Below are 16,453 nucleotides of genomic sequence, written 5' to 3'. Positions count from 1 at the left end.
TATGTAGAAAGGCTCAAGTAATCTATTAAAGAAGAAAAACCTCCTAGAACTAATAGATGAGGTCAGAAAGGTCACAGGATACAAGATAAACATGTCAAAAAGCTCTTATCTGTATAGTAAGTATATCGTATACATTAGATGGCACACATAGACACCAACATTAAAATTACAACAACACGGGCCTCCCGGGTAACGCAGGGTTTAAGACGCAACCTAAGAAGCTATCAACAGCCACTGCAGCACGAGTTCGATCCCCAGCCAGGGAGCAACCCACACGGCGGAGCAGACCTCTCCTGACTCGTCCACTGCTCCCCTCAGCAGTGTATTTCAGTCAATCTGCCTGTTCTGTTCCCCACTCTGTCTCTGGTGAATCCTCTCACCCCCACACCTCTGGCCTGTACCCCAGTTCTTGTACGCATAAATGGATGAATCTTTAAAAAAAATAAAATTACAACAACATTCATAATCACTTAAGAAAAAAGAAAACTTGAGGTATGAATCTAATAAGACATGTGTCAGACACAAATGATAAAAAAATTACATAATGCTAATAAAAGTAAACCTAAATCAGTCTTTAATAATTAACGGGACCTACCTACCTACAATCACTAAAAATCCAATGTGGAGATTTTCAAATTACAACCAAATAAACCAAGCAAGGAGACGGCAGAGCTGGTGATATTTATGGCACAGATTGGTCCCTGTTACCCAGAACATATAAATAACTTTCCTCAAGAGATGAAAGATCTCTCTTACAATCATACTGTGTTGGATCCAGATCTTCAAATGGCATTTTACAAAGCTTTGATCTTGCTGAGAAATAAGAATCTCATGAATTCATCAAGTTTGTTACAACTCTTCTTTAAACTTCTGCATTACCATGATTTTGTGAAAGACTATATTCACATATTGTGACTGGAATCAAGAATATAAATTCAAAACTCAAGAACAGTAAAATGAATAGAGTATTACAGAATTTCAGGTACACCATGTTAGGAGACAGAATGGGACTGCAGCCAATATATCTTTTGGATGTGATGACTGGATACTATGGAAGAAACATCTATAATGATGACAAAACTGTCAATGTGATCGCAACTGCATGTTTCTTGAAGGTCTCCAAGATATCAGATGCTGCTTTGACTCTCTGCATTGGGAAAGATGAAGAGGGGAAACAGGACATTAAATCAGAATTTGCAAATGAAGGGCCAACAGCAAGAGACCAGCTAGTGCAGTATACCACAGGGAAGTAAAGCTCCAACAAGGAAAAGTTGGGAAAGGCTATGAACGTGCTCAGCAAACAAAAGAAGAAAAAAGCAGTTGCTTAATTTTTCAACTATTCACTTGACTCACGCCCTCTAAGATTTTTCAGAAAAACTACTAAAGCAGCTACAGAGTTCTAAAGAGATTTGAAATGAAGATGATTTTTGCTTATGAACCTCATGGCTACATTGGTGGGAAGTCCTGAACTTTTTTTCTTTAACTTCTGTTTGTACAAAGGTGTCTGCAGTCCACCAAAGATAAGTAAAAAAGATCCTTCTGTTTGCTGCACAAGCATCTCAGAGCATCTCACTTAGAATCCTGAGATGATGCTGTCTTTCCTCATGACTGTGGCCAAACATTTTGTGAGCATCAAGAACGGAGAAAGTCATGACAGTAGGGATGGATGCTATAAAAAAAAAAGATAACAGCTTGATGTCCTTCAGCCATGACTGAAGAGCTTTTCTAATGTGATGGTGTCTGCTAGAACTTTGATTCAGTTCTTCCCAACACTGACTCCTCAGATGTTACAGAAGAAATTCTAGGGTAAGCCTACCGAGGCTTCCATAGATGCAAGAGTGCAAATTAGATGCAAAAGATTTTCTAGGAGCAGAAAATTCTGAAACTTGAAAAAGAAGAAAGGAATGCTGAAATGCTGAAGATGGGTGGGAAAGCACCAGTCTCGGCAAGGAAGCAAATGGAGATGGTGAGTTGACATGCACTTCTCCTCCAATGAAGAAATCTCCAAGAAGCAAGAAATCTCCAAGAAGCTGAACAACACACCCATGGTGGAGAGGACAGCCAAAGCTCTAAACATGAGAATTAACTGAGGTTTAACTCAGAAAGACTTAGAAAATCCACATGGCCCAAATGAGGAAACAACTTGGTGCTGCCCCTAGGAAAGCTTTGTAAAAGAGGAAATATATTGAAATTGACAGCGAATTTATTCTATCAATATATTGACAGAACAGGAGCACAGGGGTGATTTACTGCCTCTCGGGGACATTGAACCCCTTTATCAAAACTCAAAATCTGACAAGGAGTTCAGTCTAGCAACGGCAACAGTGATGGCTCCGAAGACAGACCAAAAAGAATTTATGAGGAAGAAAATGAAAGTGAATCCATATTCCTGTTCCACAAATAAAGAGAAGGAAAAACAGAAAAACTTTAGGATGATGAAGTACAGCCTTAATGTTGGGTCAAAAAATAAATGTTCCTTCTGAGAAAAGCAGCTGGCACCACAAGATGCACTTTTGGCAAAGAAGAAAAAAAATGAAGTAAATTGTAAGCAAGTTTACCATTCCAAGAAAAATGCTAAATTCGTGTTTTTACTCTGAAAATTAGTAAATCAAGAATGTTTGTTGACATTAAAAAGTCCAGAAGCACTACATTGTGAAAACCACAGGAAACTGGCTAGCATTTTGGTGTTTTTATTTTGGACATGTGTAGTGGTGGGATTATTTGAAATGTTAATAGGAGTGTTGTAAAATCATCTTTCCTTAGCATTCATGCAAAAAGACTGAGAGCCTAGACATTCACAGCCTTTTGGAGCATGGGGGGAGGGGGGGGACATACATGCCCCAAGCAGTGCAGGTATAGGATTCTCTAGTGAAGATAGGTCCCCATTTCTATGGGGTGTGGGGAACTTACAGCCTAACTCTGCAGGGGATGGGAATTATATATTCTCTTCAAACTAAACAGACCAATGTTAGGGAACTACTGGGGAAAATAAATGTATATTCAAATATAAATGTGTATCAATGTATACTGAACGCTTACTCAATGTATAAGTAGGCTTACTTGCTGAAAACAGATTTTGGGGGCCTCCCCAGTGGCGCAGCGGTTGAGCGCTGGGTTGCGAAGCTGCCCGCGGCCTCTCCAGCGCCGGTTCGATCCCCGGCTGCTCCCCGGCCACCGGAGGAGGGTCCCACATGGCGCGCAGACCTCTCCTGCCGCCTGCTGCTCCCCTCAGCAGTGTACTTTGGTCCTTCTGCCTGCTCTGCTCCCCGCTCTGGCTCTGGTGAATTCTCTCACCCTCCACCACTTCTGACTACCCAGTGCTTGTATAAACAAACAAAACAAAACAAACAAACAAATAAATAAATAATACATGCCTTTAAAAAAAAACTAAAAATAAATAAAACAAACAAACAAACAAAAAAAAAACAAACAGATTTTGGATAGACAATCTAGCCCTTTCAGTTTATCTAAAAGTTTAAGTCTTTTTTAAATGTCAGTTATAGCTTCTAGGCTTAGGCCTCATTTTTTTTTTTAAGATTTATTTATTTATTTATTTATACAAGCACTGGGTACAGTCAGAAGTACGGGAGGGTGAGAGAATTCACCAGAGCCAGAGTGGGGACCAGAACAGGCAGACTGACAAAGTACACTGCTGAGGGGAGCAGCAGGAGGCAGGAGAGGTCTGCCATGTGGGACCCTTGCTGGTGGCCAGTGATCGAACCGGTGCTGCAGAGGCTGCGGGCAGCTTCGCAGCCCAGCGCTCAACCACTGCGCCACCAGAGGAGGCCCATTAGGCCTCACTTTTTAAATCACCTTTGGTGTAGATGCTATATAACTTGGAGTATCTTTACTCCATCATTTGGCTACCTGTTTGTCCATAGAGGAAAAGGAAATCTGATTGGTTTCTTCAGCCTTTCCCTACCCTGTAATATGTTTAGCCCACTGTTCGCCTTGTCTGAGTATAAGGTTTCTAATGTCAAAAGGGTACTTTTGTGTTGTGGGGAAAATACCGGGGTGAGGCTTCTGCATTCCTGGAGCTGACCCGGTGTTTCTGGTCATGGTGGTCAGTTTTATGGCCTTGTCCCCAAGGCAGCTTTATCCATTCCTTTGTCTATTTCATCCTCCCAAAACTGCCTGCTGTGCAAGGAGTGGGGGAGTTTCTGACCTTATTAAACTGTACTCTGCTATTTTGTGTCTTGAGTTGGTCTCCTTGCCATAGGCAGGCTTGATTTCAGGGGACACAAGAGCTGTGGACAGTCTCTCTGTTAGCAAGTTGTTATGTTTGGAAATAGTTTGGTGCCTCTTGCCTCAGATTTATTAGATAATATTGTGATAGATGAGAAAATTGCTCTATGTACTTCAAATTAGAGCGAAAGGTAATTATTCTCTTACCCCTTCAGAATTAGAAAGCAGCTTCTAAACCAATTTTCTGTTTCCTTTCTATGAACTTCTGTTTACTTTCTGAGTTCAAGTTCAGTTTTATTTTAATGAAACTGTGACTTTTCTCGAGACACCCCAGATTTCTGGGAATTCATTATGAAGACCTTGAGATTTAACAATTGATTGGCACTGGCCTCATGTGAGGATATGTCAGAGGCAACTTCAAGGTTTCTCAGGAAGAGTTTAATGCAAACATGAATGTTTCTTAGAGTTCACTGCTTCAGCAGGTCTGAAATAGAGCCCAAGATTCTGCATGTCTGAGAAGTGCCCAGGTGATGCCCATGTTGCTGATAGGAAAATTTGTTTTTGGTAACAAAGAAGTAAAATATAGGTTACAAATTCAAACTCCAATGTCTGGAAATCCCAGGCAGGTTGCAAATGTTCACACCTGATAAGGTAGGCACTGCAGGGAATTAGATACTGCAGCTACTATCCAGCTCAGATCACATAACGTAGGTTGCAATTTCTCAAAAAGGTTGGAAATTCAGCTTTATAATGTCTTATGATTTTAAAATGTTAACAGTCATTTACTGTTAACTATGGAAAAAAACACCATGCAAATTAAACAAAATGCATCTCTGGGCAAGATATGGCATGCTGGTCTTCAGTGCGCAAGCTCGGACCTGTAGCTAAGATGGTAGCCAGAAAACTTAAATTCAAACTGTTAAAATGTTGTCTATGGTATGTGGACCTGGGGGAAGGGGAGAGAGCAGGAGACTGTGGCTTCCCATCATAAGATCTTCTGTAGTGTTTAGTCTATTATTACACAGGCATTGATTTGATACTGTTTTTAATTTTTTTTAAGATTTATGTATTTATACAAGAACTGGGGTACAGTCAGAGGCACGGGAGGGTGAGAGAATTCACCAGAGACAGAGCAGGGAGCAGAACAGGCAGACTGAGGTAATACACTGCTGAGGGGAGCAGCGGGCAAGACAGGAGAGGTCTGCTGCGCCATGTGGGACCCTCGCCGGCCGGCCGGGATTGAACCGGCGCTGCAGAGGCTGCGGACAGCTTCACAGCGCAGCGCTCAACCCACTGCACCACCGAGGAGACCCTGTTTTTAATATTTTTTAAATATTTTTACATAAAAGAGTTATGATTGAATTTAAGGTTGTGCCATATTTTCTTTGCCCACTACAAGCTATGTTTTAGTTTAAAAAAATAAAAATAAAAATTGGTTAAGGAATTGGATAGATATTTCTCCTAAGAAGCCATAGAAATGGCCAGTAAACATATGAAGCTATGCTTACTTTAGTCATTAGGGAAATGCAAGGCAAAACTACAGTGAGATACCATTTCATAACCATTAATATGGCATTAATCAAAAAGTCAGAGAGTAGTTGGGCCTCCCTGGTGGCGCAAGGGGTTAAGACACAACCTATGAAGCTATCCTCAGCCACTGCAGCACGAGTTCGATCCCCAGCCAGGGAGCAACCCACATGGCTCAGCAGACCTCTCCTGACTCGCCCACTGCTCCCCTCAGCAGTGTATTTCCATCGATCTGCCTGTCCTGTTCCCCACTCTGTCTCTGGTGAATCCTCTCACCCCCTGCACCTCTGGCCTGTACCCCAGTTCTTGTATGCATAAATAAATAAATCTTTAAAAAAAAAAAGAAAAGAAAATTGTGTTCCTAAATTCCTACTCAGGAATTGCTTTAGGCTTTTTTTTCACTTCTCCATGCATCGTTACCTTTCCTGTTTCCTCAACCATGTCTAATATACTTTCCAGCTTCCCTCTTAAATTTGAAGTTAGCATTTGACTATTCCATCCACAGTTGGTTCAATGATGGACATATGGCCTGTGTCAGGCCAATTTGTACCGAGACTTAAGTTAGGGACTTCCATTACTCCACCAGGGAAGCGAATTCCGCTCTTGGATTAGGGATTGTGACACTGTAGGCCCAAGGCTCAGGGTCCAGTAAGAGCCTGAAAACAGAAACTTAACCTAGAGGGATATCTCTGATGGCTCCTAGTAAAAGAATTTGTATTCTGAAGGAAGCTGTGCATGAAGTTGGCTCAAGCTTGTTTGGAGGTGTTTTGGGTCACTTTCCTTTTTTTTTTTTTGTTATTTTTATATGATTTATTTATTTATATATATTTTACATCATTGTTCATTTTGTACAATGTTTCCTTTCTCCTCTCAGGTGTGGTCTCCATAGAATACCCACCACCAGTTCACCTGTGCAGCATCCATAGTCCCTTGTGCTCTTCCCTCCCTTGTTTTGATCCCTCTCCCTCCCCTTCTCCTGCAGAATGTCTCTGATTTATCGTTGCCTGCTAATTTTTTTTATTGTATTATTTTTTCCTTGATCCCTTATTTGGGGCCCCTATATTCCTCCTATAAGTGAGATCATGAAACAATCCTAAATGACATGCACTGTTTTTCCAGGTTCCCAACCCTCTCAGTACATGATTTCAAATATTTGCCCCTCAAAGGACCCTGCCTGTCAAAGGAGAGTTCCTATCCACATGGGATAGGAACATAGGCCAGTTCCTATCCACAGTCCATGTAAATTGGACTCTTGGTAAAAAAACACATGGGCATCAAACAGTTATTACTCCTTAACTGAAAAATTGGAAAGGAAGTGGTGATAAGAGAATGCGGAAGGATGGTGGTAAAGTCAGGAGTGATTTCCTACCCAAAAGCCAAAAAAGATTATTGCAAGTTCAGGGTGCCAAAGAGTGTGGAGGTCTCAATAACCAGGCAAAAAGGTAATACATTCATAGAACTCCCACACACGGAAAGCCATTAACTGTCTGAGAATCAATCGAGAGAGTGTCTGTGATTGTATGTGTCAAGGTAGTCACCTCAGAGAAACCATAATGTATTTTGATTACAATTAAGTAACCTGAAACTTAAGTGTGTATACTCCCCTGCACGTAACCTCATGCTTGGCACATTGCAGTGCCAGCAAATACTAGTTCAATGGAAAAATGGATCTGTATAAAACAAAGGGTGAACACACCAGAGGGAAATCTGAGGAGCCTAAAGGAGGCATCATCCTCCACTTCGTTTCCAGGCGGCAGCATATCGTATGTAGATATAGATAAAGTTAGGAACATGGGTGTGGATCTGAATGGAGACAATAGAGATATAAACAGAGGTAGAGACCTGGCTCTGTGGGCTTGGTTAATGTACATGCAGCACTCTCAGTGTGGGGACCTGACCTTGAACTCCACCGCATTGAACAAGGTAAATTTTACCTTTAGTGGCTTCTTGGCAGTCAGCCAGCTGGCTTTCATTTAGTGATAACCTCTGCGTTTGTCACAAGTTAAGTCTTCGCACTGCAACTACTTTAACGCCTATACCAAACAGTGAAAAAGGACACCCATTGCATCAAGGAAGATGTTTAAAAAGCAGGAACTATGCTAAATAATGAAAATATGTAAATGTTGCTGTGTGATTTCTCTATCTTTAATCTTACACTGGGAGCAGGGGAAAGAGGATTGGTGAGAATATTGTTTGTGCAAATATAGTTTGTGGGGCCTCCCCTGGTGGCGCAGTGGTTGAGCACTGGGCTGCAAAGCTGCCCGCAGCCTCTGCAGCGCCGGTTCAATCCCCAGCTACCGACAAGGGACCCACATGGTGCGCAGACCTTTCCTGCCCCACCCGCTGCTCCCCTCAGCAGTGTATTTCTTCAGTCTGCCTGTTCTGCTCCCTGCTCTGGCTCTGGTGAATTCTCTCACCCTCCCGCACTTCTGACTGTACCCAGAGCTTGTATAAATAAACAAATAAATCTTTTAAAAAAAATAGTTTGTGGCTTTTGGTGGCACCCAAGAGAAGGTCCAGAAGGCCTGCCCTCTATGTCCACTGGGAACACCACATTCACACGGTAACTGTTGCACCTCTTGTCCTAGATAAAAACATGTTCCAGGTTAAAAATGCAAACAAGTTTTCCATTTCTAACCCTACTATGTCAATGCCAGGTCTTGCTTTGCTCCATTGTGTGGCTACATTTTCTTATTTAAAAAAAAAAAAACAACACAGGGACCTCATTGAACTCTCTGTGTCAGTCATAACTGGAGAAAGGGAGTTTGATCCCTCCTTGATTTCTTTTTTTTTTCTTTCTTTTCTTTTCCGGCCAAAAGTGCAATAAAAATGATTTGGTTAGAGAGAAAGGATATTATGTAAATAGTCCATTTCAAGATTATGTTACACATTTACACAGTACCGTAGAAAGCTTTAAAAAGGATTCAAATTTACAACAGGACAGGATCATTTATGAACTTGGGAAATAGGAACTATCTCTATAACTCTACTTTTCTAGAATGCATGAAGAATAGTTTGTGCTGGCTAATAGAATGAGGTCTCTGGCACAGACCTGGATTTTCAACTTGCAAAGAATTGAAAATGAGTTAGGGAGACCTAAATGATTACACTGTGCTGAACCAAACAGAACCTCTTCACTTGATAATGCTGTGTTACCAAATTACGTAGAGCCTCTGGGTCTTTGGTGTGTATCAAAAAGCGAGAGCTTGAGAAGAGAAGAGACTGACTGAGCATTTCTTGGACAACTAGGTAAGTGTCTGTACAGACTGGCACCCAGGGGCACCTGGGCAGGCTGACTTTCATGACTCTTTCTTGCTGTGATTTTATAGGCTTAGCCACAGATTTCTCACCTATGGTTTGGTTGCCTGGGGCTGATATCTGAGGCATCAAAAGGTAACAACTATACTAAAGCCTCAACTTGACCATGAACCCTTGTCTCTTTACCCCTTTGACACAAATGGGAATAGTTAATGAAATATCCCTGTAGGACATAGCTTTCCACTGTTGCTCTCTGCTTTTTAAAGACAATGGTGCTGATATCAAAAGCTGGTGAATACTGACAATTGTGCTGTCCATCAGTATTTGGAAAATAGCCAGGGCCTCTGGTAGATGTTCCGTACTTGGATTAGAGCATTTTGTGGAAGATTCCAGCACTGCATTGTGACGCAGCTGCTGGTGACAACAGATGTCTGATACCTTCACCTTGCCGGCTTCCTCCCTCTGCTCTGTTTCCAAATTGTTTCAGCCCCTAGACCAGATACTTGATACTCTCCTTCTAGAAGGCTCTTTTTTGGGTAACTTTGATTATAACTCAAATTTCCCTCTTGGGTTGTTTCTCTTTCCTCTGCTCCAGGTAAACACTTTGCCTGATTCAGAAACAAAAGCAAACAAAAGTTGGAGGAAGGAGAATCATGGAAAAAGACGTTTTAGATCAGATGGAGGATCTGACGATCCAGGCAAGTGACACATATCCAGATACCACGGCATCACTAGCAGCCCTGCCTGCAGAGGCAAATCACACACCATGGCCAGATGCAGCTCCGGACCGTGTTCATGCTGCTTGGCAGGGGGCTGGATGTGCGGGGAGCACAGGGAAGAAAAATATCTGGAAAGGGAGGAATCGGAAGGAAAATAAGAATGTTTATCTTCCTTGGCCTCTGACGCTACAGACGCGGGCATCTTCCGCAGCCCCAGTTCTGGGTCAGAATTGTGTCCCGGGAGTTTTGCCATTCGCTCATACTGGAGTCAACGTGGGACAGAATAAGGAGAAGTTGGGGAATGGTGAGCAAGAGAAGACAGCAATTCTCACTCTGCCTTGGAAGGAGCCAGCTGATGCCCTGTTGCCAGCAGCAAGTCTAATTCGGGGCCCTCTTGGGGCCTCTCTGGCAGCCAGCGGGGTGATAAAGGAAGGAGAGAAAAGCAGCCCTGCTGGGAGAAACATAAATGACAAAAAGGTCATGGTCAGCCCTTGGCCTCTGACAGTGCAGGTTTGGGTAACTTACACAAACCCAGCTCAGGCCCTGACCACCTTAGTGGAGTCTGCACCTTCTGCCAACAGTGGAGTCAATATTGAGCATAAAAGCAAGAAGCCCGAGGGTGAGGAGGATCAACCTTCAGCTACTCCCTCCCAGCAGAGTGCACAGGCTGGTGTTCCCTACTCAGCTGCAACTCTGGGGCAGGATTTATTGGCTAACAGCGGGGAAAACATAGGGATTCCAAAAAGGAGACACGATAGAGTGACTAGAAAGGACTTAAGTCCCTTGACTAGTCCTTGGCCTCTGACAGTACAAGCTTGGGCATCATTGACATCCTCAGACCTGGTCCAGACTCATGTGGGGGGCAAGTCCTCTGCTACAACTATGGGGGTGAATGTGGGGCAGAAATACTGGCCTCAACTTGAGAATAGTGAGGAAGAAAGAGGGTCCAGTATTTCTGGCACCCCCTTCTCAGGAACAGCTATCTGGAAGGCTTCACTGGAGGGGACTCTTCCTCAGGAAACCTGGAGAAGGAGGCCCCAGTGGGGAGATGAAGAACGAAGACAGAGCAGTGCCCAGCAAGGCCTGGAACCCGTTTGGGGTCAGAGACCTGCAGAGAGATACCCCAGGGGTCAAGACATCAGGGAATGTAGAGCTAAGAATTTCACCAGACAGAATTTCGCCAACTCCTGTCATCGTGGGGAATTGTGCTCACAAGAAAGGATGGAGGCTTTGATCTTGACCAAAGCCCACACCCACATCAGTACTTCAGCGGTGGGGATGCAAAGTCCCGACAGGGAAAGGGCTGACAGGGAAAGGGCCGAATCTCAGGCAGTCTACAAGGGGAAGTGGGGAGGTTCTTAAGATGCTGCAGAGCAAAGAAAGGGAACTAGGGGACACTCTGGGTCCTGGCAACCATCTGTACTTGGTCAGGATAGAGAAGAGTTTCAAATGCTGTTCTGAGGGAAGGGAGGGGATTGAACTCGTGCTGCAGTGGGCAATTTCTCATCTACTTAAGCTTTAAGTTTATAGGTAGTAGGTCCTGTACAATGGCACATACAGGATGACACTTCAGAGAAGCAAAAATGCCTTTTGCTTTGTCTATTCCCTTTCCCATAAGATTTTTAACATCATCGTTACTTCAGGCTGATAAATGGTATCATGTGTCTAGAGTGTAAACCAATCACAGAACGTGTATTGGAGCCTGAGAACATGTCTCTTGACTGGAAATTATTATTGTATATTGCATGGTGGATGGAAGACTGCCTTAATAATTGCATTTAAGGGCCTCCCCTGGTGGCGCAGCGGTTGAGCACTGGGCTGCAGCCTCTGCAGCGCTGGTTCATTCCCGGCCGGCCGCCAGCGAGGGTTCCACAAAAAAAAAAAAAAAAAAAAAAAAAAAATTGCATTTAATTCCGGGACTGACTAGTTTACAGATGTATGAGCACAAATGAAAAAGTGCAATGACTGGCAAAGCAGGTCTTTGTTCCTCCGAGTCACTCATCTCCCTTGCATTCCAGTTTGTATCCCATCACATGGGGATAGTAACATATCTGCCTCCTGGATGTGTATGAAGATTAGATGAGTTAATACATGTGAAGCAGTTATAAGAGTATTTGCCAACAGTAAGCTTGCACACACTGTCACCTGCAATTACTTTCTCTTTCAGCACTAAGTTTCATGGAAGTGTTTGACTCACGCATCTTAAGAGTTATATAAATGGCAGTGCCTACATAAGACAGAATATGATGTTCTATTTAAATTTATGGTAACAGGGGTCTCCCTGGTGGCACAAGGGGTTAAGTTGCAGTACTATGAAACTATCCGCAGCCACTACAGTACGAGTTCAATCCCTGCCCAGGGAGGTGACCCACATGGCTCAGCAGACCTCTCCTGTCTAGCCCGCGGCTCCCCTCAGCAGTGTATTTCAATAGATCTGCCTGCTCTCTCCCCACTCTGTGTGTGGTGAATCTCTCACCGTCTGCATGTCCGGCCTGTATCCCAGCTCTTGTATGCATAAATAAATAAATCTTTAAAATATATAAATTAAATAAATTCATGGTAACAAAAATTCTTAAAAGCTTGGGAAAAATGCTACTTAAGGGGGAAAGCAGGAAACTATCTTGAGGTAGTAAGATCTAGACTATGTGCCCCAATAAATAAAGGGGAGGAGAGAAGCATGCTAATATTGGTTACTGGGGGGGGTGGGGGGGAATCGAGCATGGCTGATGGTGTCCTGCCTCTTCATTCTTTCCTGTAATTTCCAAATTTCTACATTGCCATGTAATCAACAAATAACCAACATAAATTCATGAGAGAAACAAGAAGATGTCTCCACGGTAGTCTTGGAGGAGATTCACCCAACATGGGAGGTGCTGAGGGTTTGCCCAGTGAAGACTCCCCAGCCTGCAGCTGCTGGAAGAGAGTTCACAAAGTCTGGTAAATAAAGTCAAGTTACATTGTCTAGAAAATTGCAATGACTGACAAATATATAGAACCAAGTCCCGTGGTCGAGACTCTGTTCTTCAGGTTAGCTCACACTCATGTCTTCTATATACAAAGAATTTAGCTGGGAAGAGGTCTATAAACAGGGCCTCCCAGGTGGCACAAGGGATTAAGACTCAGCACTATGAAGTTATAGGCAGCCACTGCAGCATGAGTTCAATCCTGTCAAGCCTACTGCTCCCCTCAGCAGTGTGTTTCAGTAGATCTGCATGTTCTACTCACACTCTGTCTCTGGTGAATCCTCTCACCCCCATGCACTTATGGCCTACCCCCCAGCTCTTATGTGCATAAATTAATAAAATAAATCTTTTTTTTTTTTTAAATGGGCAAAAGACCTGAATAGATATTTTTCTAAAGAAGACATTTAGATGGACTACAAGCACATGTTCAACATCACCTATTTTTTTAAGGATTTATTTATTTATGCATACAAGAACTGGGGTGTAAGCCGGAGGTGTGGAGGGGATGGTGAGAGGATTCACCAGAGACAGAGTGGATATAGACATTGTAGACGGCATTCTCAGTGGAATACTACCCAGTTATTTAAAAAAATGAAATAGTGAATTTTGGGACAAAATGGTTGGCCCTCAAGGTGATTATATTAGGTGAAATAAGTTGGAAAGTGAAAGACAGGTATCTGATGGTTTCACTTATGTGTGGGGTATAAATAATCAAAAAACGCACTGGCAAAATACAGCAAAAACAAATCTTAGACATAATGAAAAATTTACAGGTCAGGGCCTCTCTGGTGGTGCAAGGGGTTAAGCACTGCACTATGAAGCAATCCACAGCCTCCGCAGCACAAATTCGATCCCGGCCGGCCAGGGAGCAACCCACATGGCACAGCAGACCTCTCCTGTCTCGCCCTCTGCTCCCCTCAGCAGTGTATTTCAGTCAATCTGCCTGTTCTGTTCCCCACTCTGTCTCTGGTGAATCCTCTCACCCCCCACATCTCTGGCCTGTACCCCAGCTCTTGTATGCATAAATAAGTCTTTAAACAAAAGAGAAAAATGTACAGGTTACCAGAGGGAGTGGAGCTGGGGGAGGGATAAGAGAAAGGAGGGGTAGGACGTTGGTACAGGAGGTTGGGTGTAGGGTAAATTAAAGCATGTGCACATATGGAGGAGTAAATATACCCCCAATGTTATGTAGACATGTAATGACTGACAAATCTAAAGGTAAAAAACAAACAAAAGAAGAAAACAGCTGGCAAGTGTGGCTGGACCACGTAGTGGGAGCAGGTTGAGATTAAAATGTGCATTTTTGGTTTTGCCTTTTGTACAGTCTGGTTTGGGGATCAATCTAGTTAAAGTGATGTCTTTTTTTTTTTTTTTTTTTTGTCATTTCAAATGAGTTGGTTTAATTCCAGGTAGTACAGAATTCAAGATAGAACAAAGATGAAGATGAGCACACTTTGGCAGGATTCTACACTGGGTTTTCTCTGACCTCACAGGTAAGGTAGAAATGGCTAAGTGAGAAGAACTAAAGATGAGCCAGTGTATGACTTCTTATTTTATTATTATTTTTTTTTTACAAAAGTTTATTCTTAAATGTACAACAGGCTCCAAGACGCTTCATTCTAGCTATTGGCGTCGAAAGATACTATGGCAGAGAATCCACATGTTGAAATACGAATGGAATTAAGGACCACCATTGCCTCAGGCACAAGGAACATCTTACTTTTTGCCAGATTTCTTAATTCCACCTGTGGCCAGGGGGCCTTTCCCCGCAGCCTTCGCTTTTAGCTCCTCGAGTTTCTTCTGCTCCTCTTTCTGCTTCTGCTTGAATGCCTTATCTTCCTCGTCCATCTCCTTGGCCTGCTTCTTGGGCTGCTTCAAGGGCTTCTTCTTGCCACCTTCGCGGCCGGACATGGCGCCACCGCCCCTCTTAAAGTGATGTCTTGATGCATTCCTTGGCAGCACTGAAGGGGCAGATGTTCATGGCGGCTGGTGGGTAGGGGACAAGTGCCCCTTTTATGAGGCTCTAGTCTAGTAGGGACTTTGGGAACTTATGGAGTGGCGCTGTAGAGTAAATGGGAATGATCAGATTTTTTCGGCCCTCCCGCCATTAGTTTCAATGATTGGCAGCTGTGGGCTTACACGCGTGCCTGATGGCAACACCGGGAGCATGGTATGGGCGTGCGTGAGAGCGCGTGCGTGAGTGAGCATGCCTGAGCCGAGACTGCGCATGAAAGGGCCGTGGCAGAGGACGGGAAGCGGGAGGAGACTGTGCGGGTGGAAAGCAGTAAAGACCAGCAAAGAGACCGTGAGAGAAGCCAGACAGCCCAGAAAGAGTAAAGATTCTCTGGGGACTAGGAGGCCTCCCAGCCTCCTGGCCCCCAGGCCCCGCTGCCTGCCCTGCACCTGGTTGCCTCAGGACAAATGCTGCAGAAAGATCATTAAAAGCTGGAAAAAGCCACTGAGGGCTCCAGGACCCCTCCTTTACCCGTCTGCCCAGATCATAGAGAACCTGCTCTCTGCCTTGCTGGCGCTTCACGCACTTTCATGAGGGTGCAGGTGGAACTTTTCTGAGGCCACTCCTCTTCCCCAAAGGGGTGCATGCATTCCTAGCTCACCATATGTGAGCTCAGAACAAGAGCAGGACAAGTGACACAGTCAGCTGCTACTAGGTGCTCAAGGAGTTCACCCTTTTCACCACTCCCAACCCCAGCACAGTTCGAGAGTAAAAGCCATTATGTTTCAGTTGGTCTATAGCCTGGCTTTGGGGTGAGTGTCCAGCTCTTCAGGAGCACGGATGTATGTCAGGGTGAAGGACCCTTATCAGTCACCAGCTGCATGGGTATAGAGTTTTGGATGAGATGAAGGAAAGCATTAAAGTCTTCACTCTGCGTGGCCAGCTCACTCTGTCCCTTCACTGGAATTACACAGCAGCAATGAGAAGAATTAGAACCCTGGCAACTTCTTCCAGGTGAATGCAAATACCTGCCCAGGAAGTCATGCAAATACCTTTGGGACAAACCTCACAGGACACTATTCTGAAGGGATATGCAAAAACCAGAAGCACACAGGTTGCTCTCCAAAATTCCAAACAACCCTTTCTGCTTTTCCTTCAACCAGGCATGCTTCTTACTTCACCCCAAGCAGTACTTCGACCCCCAGGGCCAGAAAGGCAAAACACAAGCCCTCCTTTCACCCAGGGGAACCTTAAAGGATACAACAGGAAGTCATGGCAGGCTCCTTGTTAAATTTTCTGCAATATTAACAATCATTTGCCTGTCTCTCTCACTCCTTAATAGCTAAAGCAGTTCAGCCAGTAAGTGATAAGTCCTCTGTCTATTCATGACCAGCTGGTTTAATTCAGCAGCCCAAACTGAAACAATCCACATAATTGAGCTACCTCGGAAGCATTAAGGAAGCCAGCTGCTCTGCAAAGCAGAAAACAAACTTAAGTGGAGGCAGGAACCTGTCCCCCGGAATGAAATGCTGCAGAAAGAAATGGAGAGGAATGGTGTAAATGTTAGGAAGAGCAAGTGAAAGATGAAAATAGAGAAAAGAACTTCCAGTTCCTTCTCATCACCCTCCCATCTCCACTTTTGGCCTGTATCCTAGCAACCAGCTGAAGCCAGCTGGCTGGATTTACTCCTTGTGGCTCATCCAGGATCCTAGTCAGCTGGAAGGGGGGCTGAGGGAGAGTGGAAAAGCTACCTGTTAAGAGATGATCTGGAAGGATGCCCTCCAACACGTGTCCCTTCACTCACTGCCTATACCAACTATTTTCTGAAAAGAAATGCAAGGAATAAA

The 16,453-nt window shown here is 43.9% G+C and overlaps 2 protein-coding genes and 1 pseudogene across 2 annotated transcripts; 2 read left to right on the top strand and 1 right to left on the bottom strand.

The window, feature by feature from the left end:
- The first annotated feature begins 606 nt into the window (after positions 1-606).
- Positions 607-2,597, top strand: LOC119245553 (protein SDA1 homolog; annotated as a pseudogene).
- A 6,062-nt stretch (positions 2,598-8,659) lies between these two features.
- LOC119246577 (uncharacterized) lies at positions 8,660-11,090 on the top strand. The gene is made up of 2 exons (XM_037512936.2): positions 8,660-8,961; positions 9,566-11,090. Exon 2 carries the CDS (start codon positions 9,624-9,626, stop codon positions 11,049-11,051), a length of 1,428 nt encoding a protein of 475 aa, XP_037368833.1. The 5' UTR covers positions 8,660-8,961; positions 9,566-9,623; the 3' UTR covers positions 11,052-11,090.
- Positions 11,091-14,034: 2,944 nt separating this feature from the next.
- Positions 14,035-14,573, bottom strand: LOC119246576 (translation machinery-associated protein 7). The gene has a single exon (XM_037512935.2). It carries the CDS (start codon positions 14,561-14,563, stop codon positions 14,369-14,371), a length of 195 nt encoding a protein of 64 aa, XP_037368832.1. The 5' UTR covers positions 14,564-14,573; the 3' UTR covers positions 14,035-14,368.
- Between the last annotated feature and the right edge of the window lie 1,880 nt (positions 14,574-16,453).

This window comes from Talpa occidentalis, unplaced genomic scaffold, assembly GCF_014898055.3.
Source record: "Talpa occidentalis isolate TD23 unplaced genomic scaffold, MPIMG_talOcc4v2.1 talOcc4.15, whole genome shotgun sequence".
NCBI lineage: Eukaryota > Metazoa > Chordata > Mammalia > Eulipotyphla > Talpidae > Talpa > Talpa occidentalis.
This window is presented reverse-complemented; position numbering and strand designations above follow the sequence as displayed.

Coding starts and splice junctions, on each gene's coding strand:
- LOC119246577 (XM_037512936.2), top strand. CDS start 9,624: ATGGAAAAAGACGTTTTAGATCAGATGGAGGATCTGACGATCCAGGCA.
- LOC119246576 (XM_037512935.2), bottom strand. CDS start 14,563: ATGTCCGGCCGCGAAGGTGGCAAGAAGAAGCCCTTGAAGCAGCCCAAG.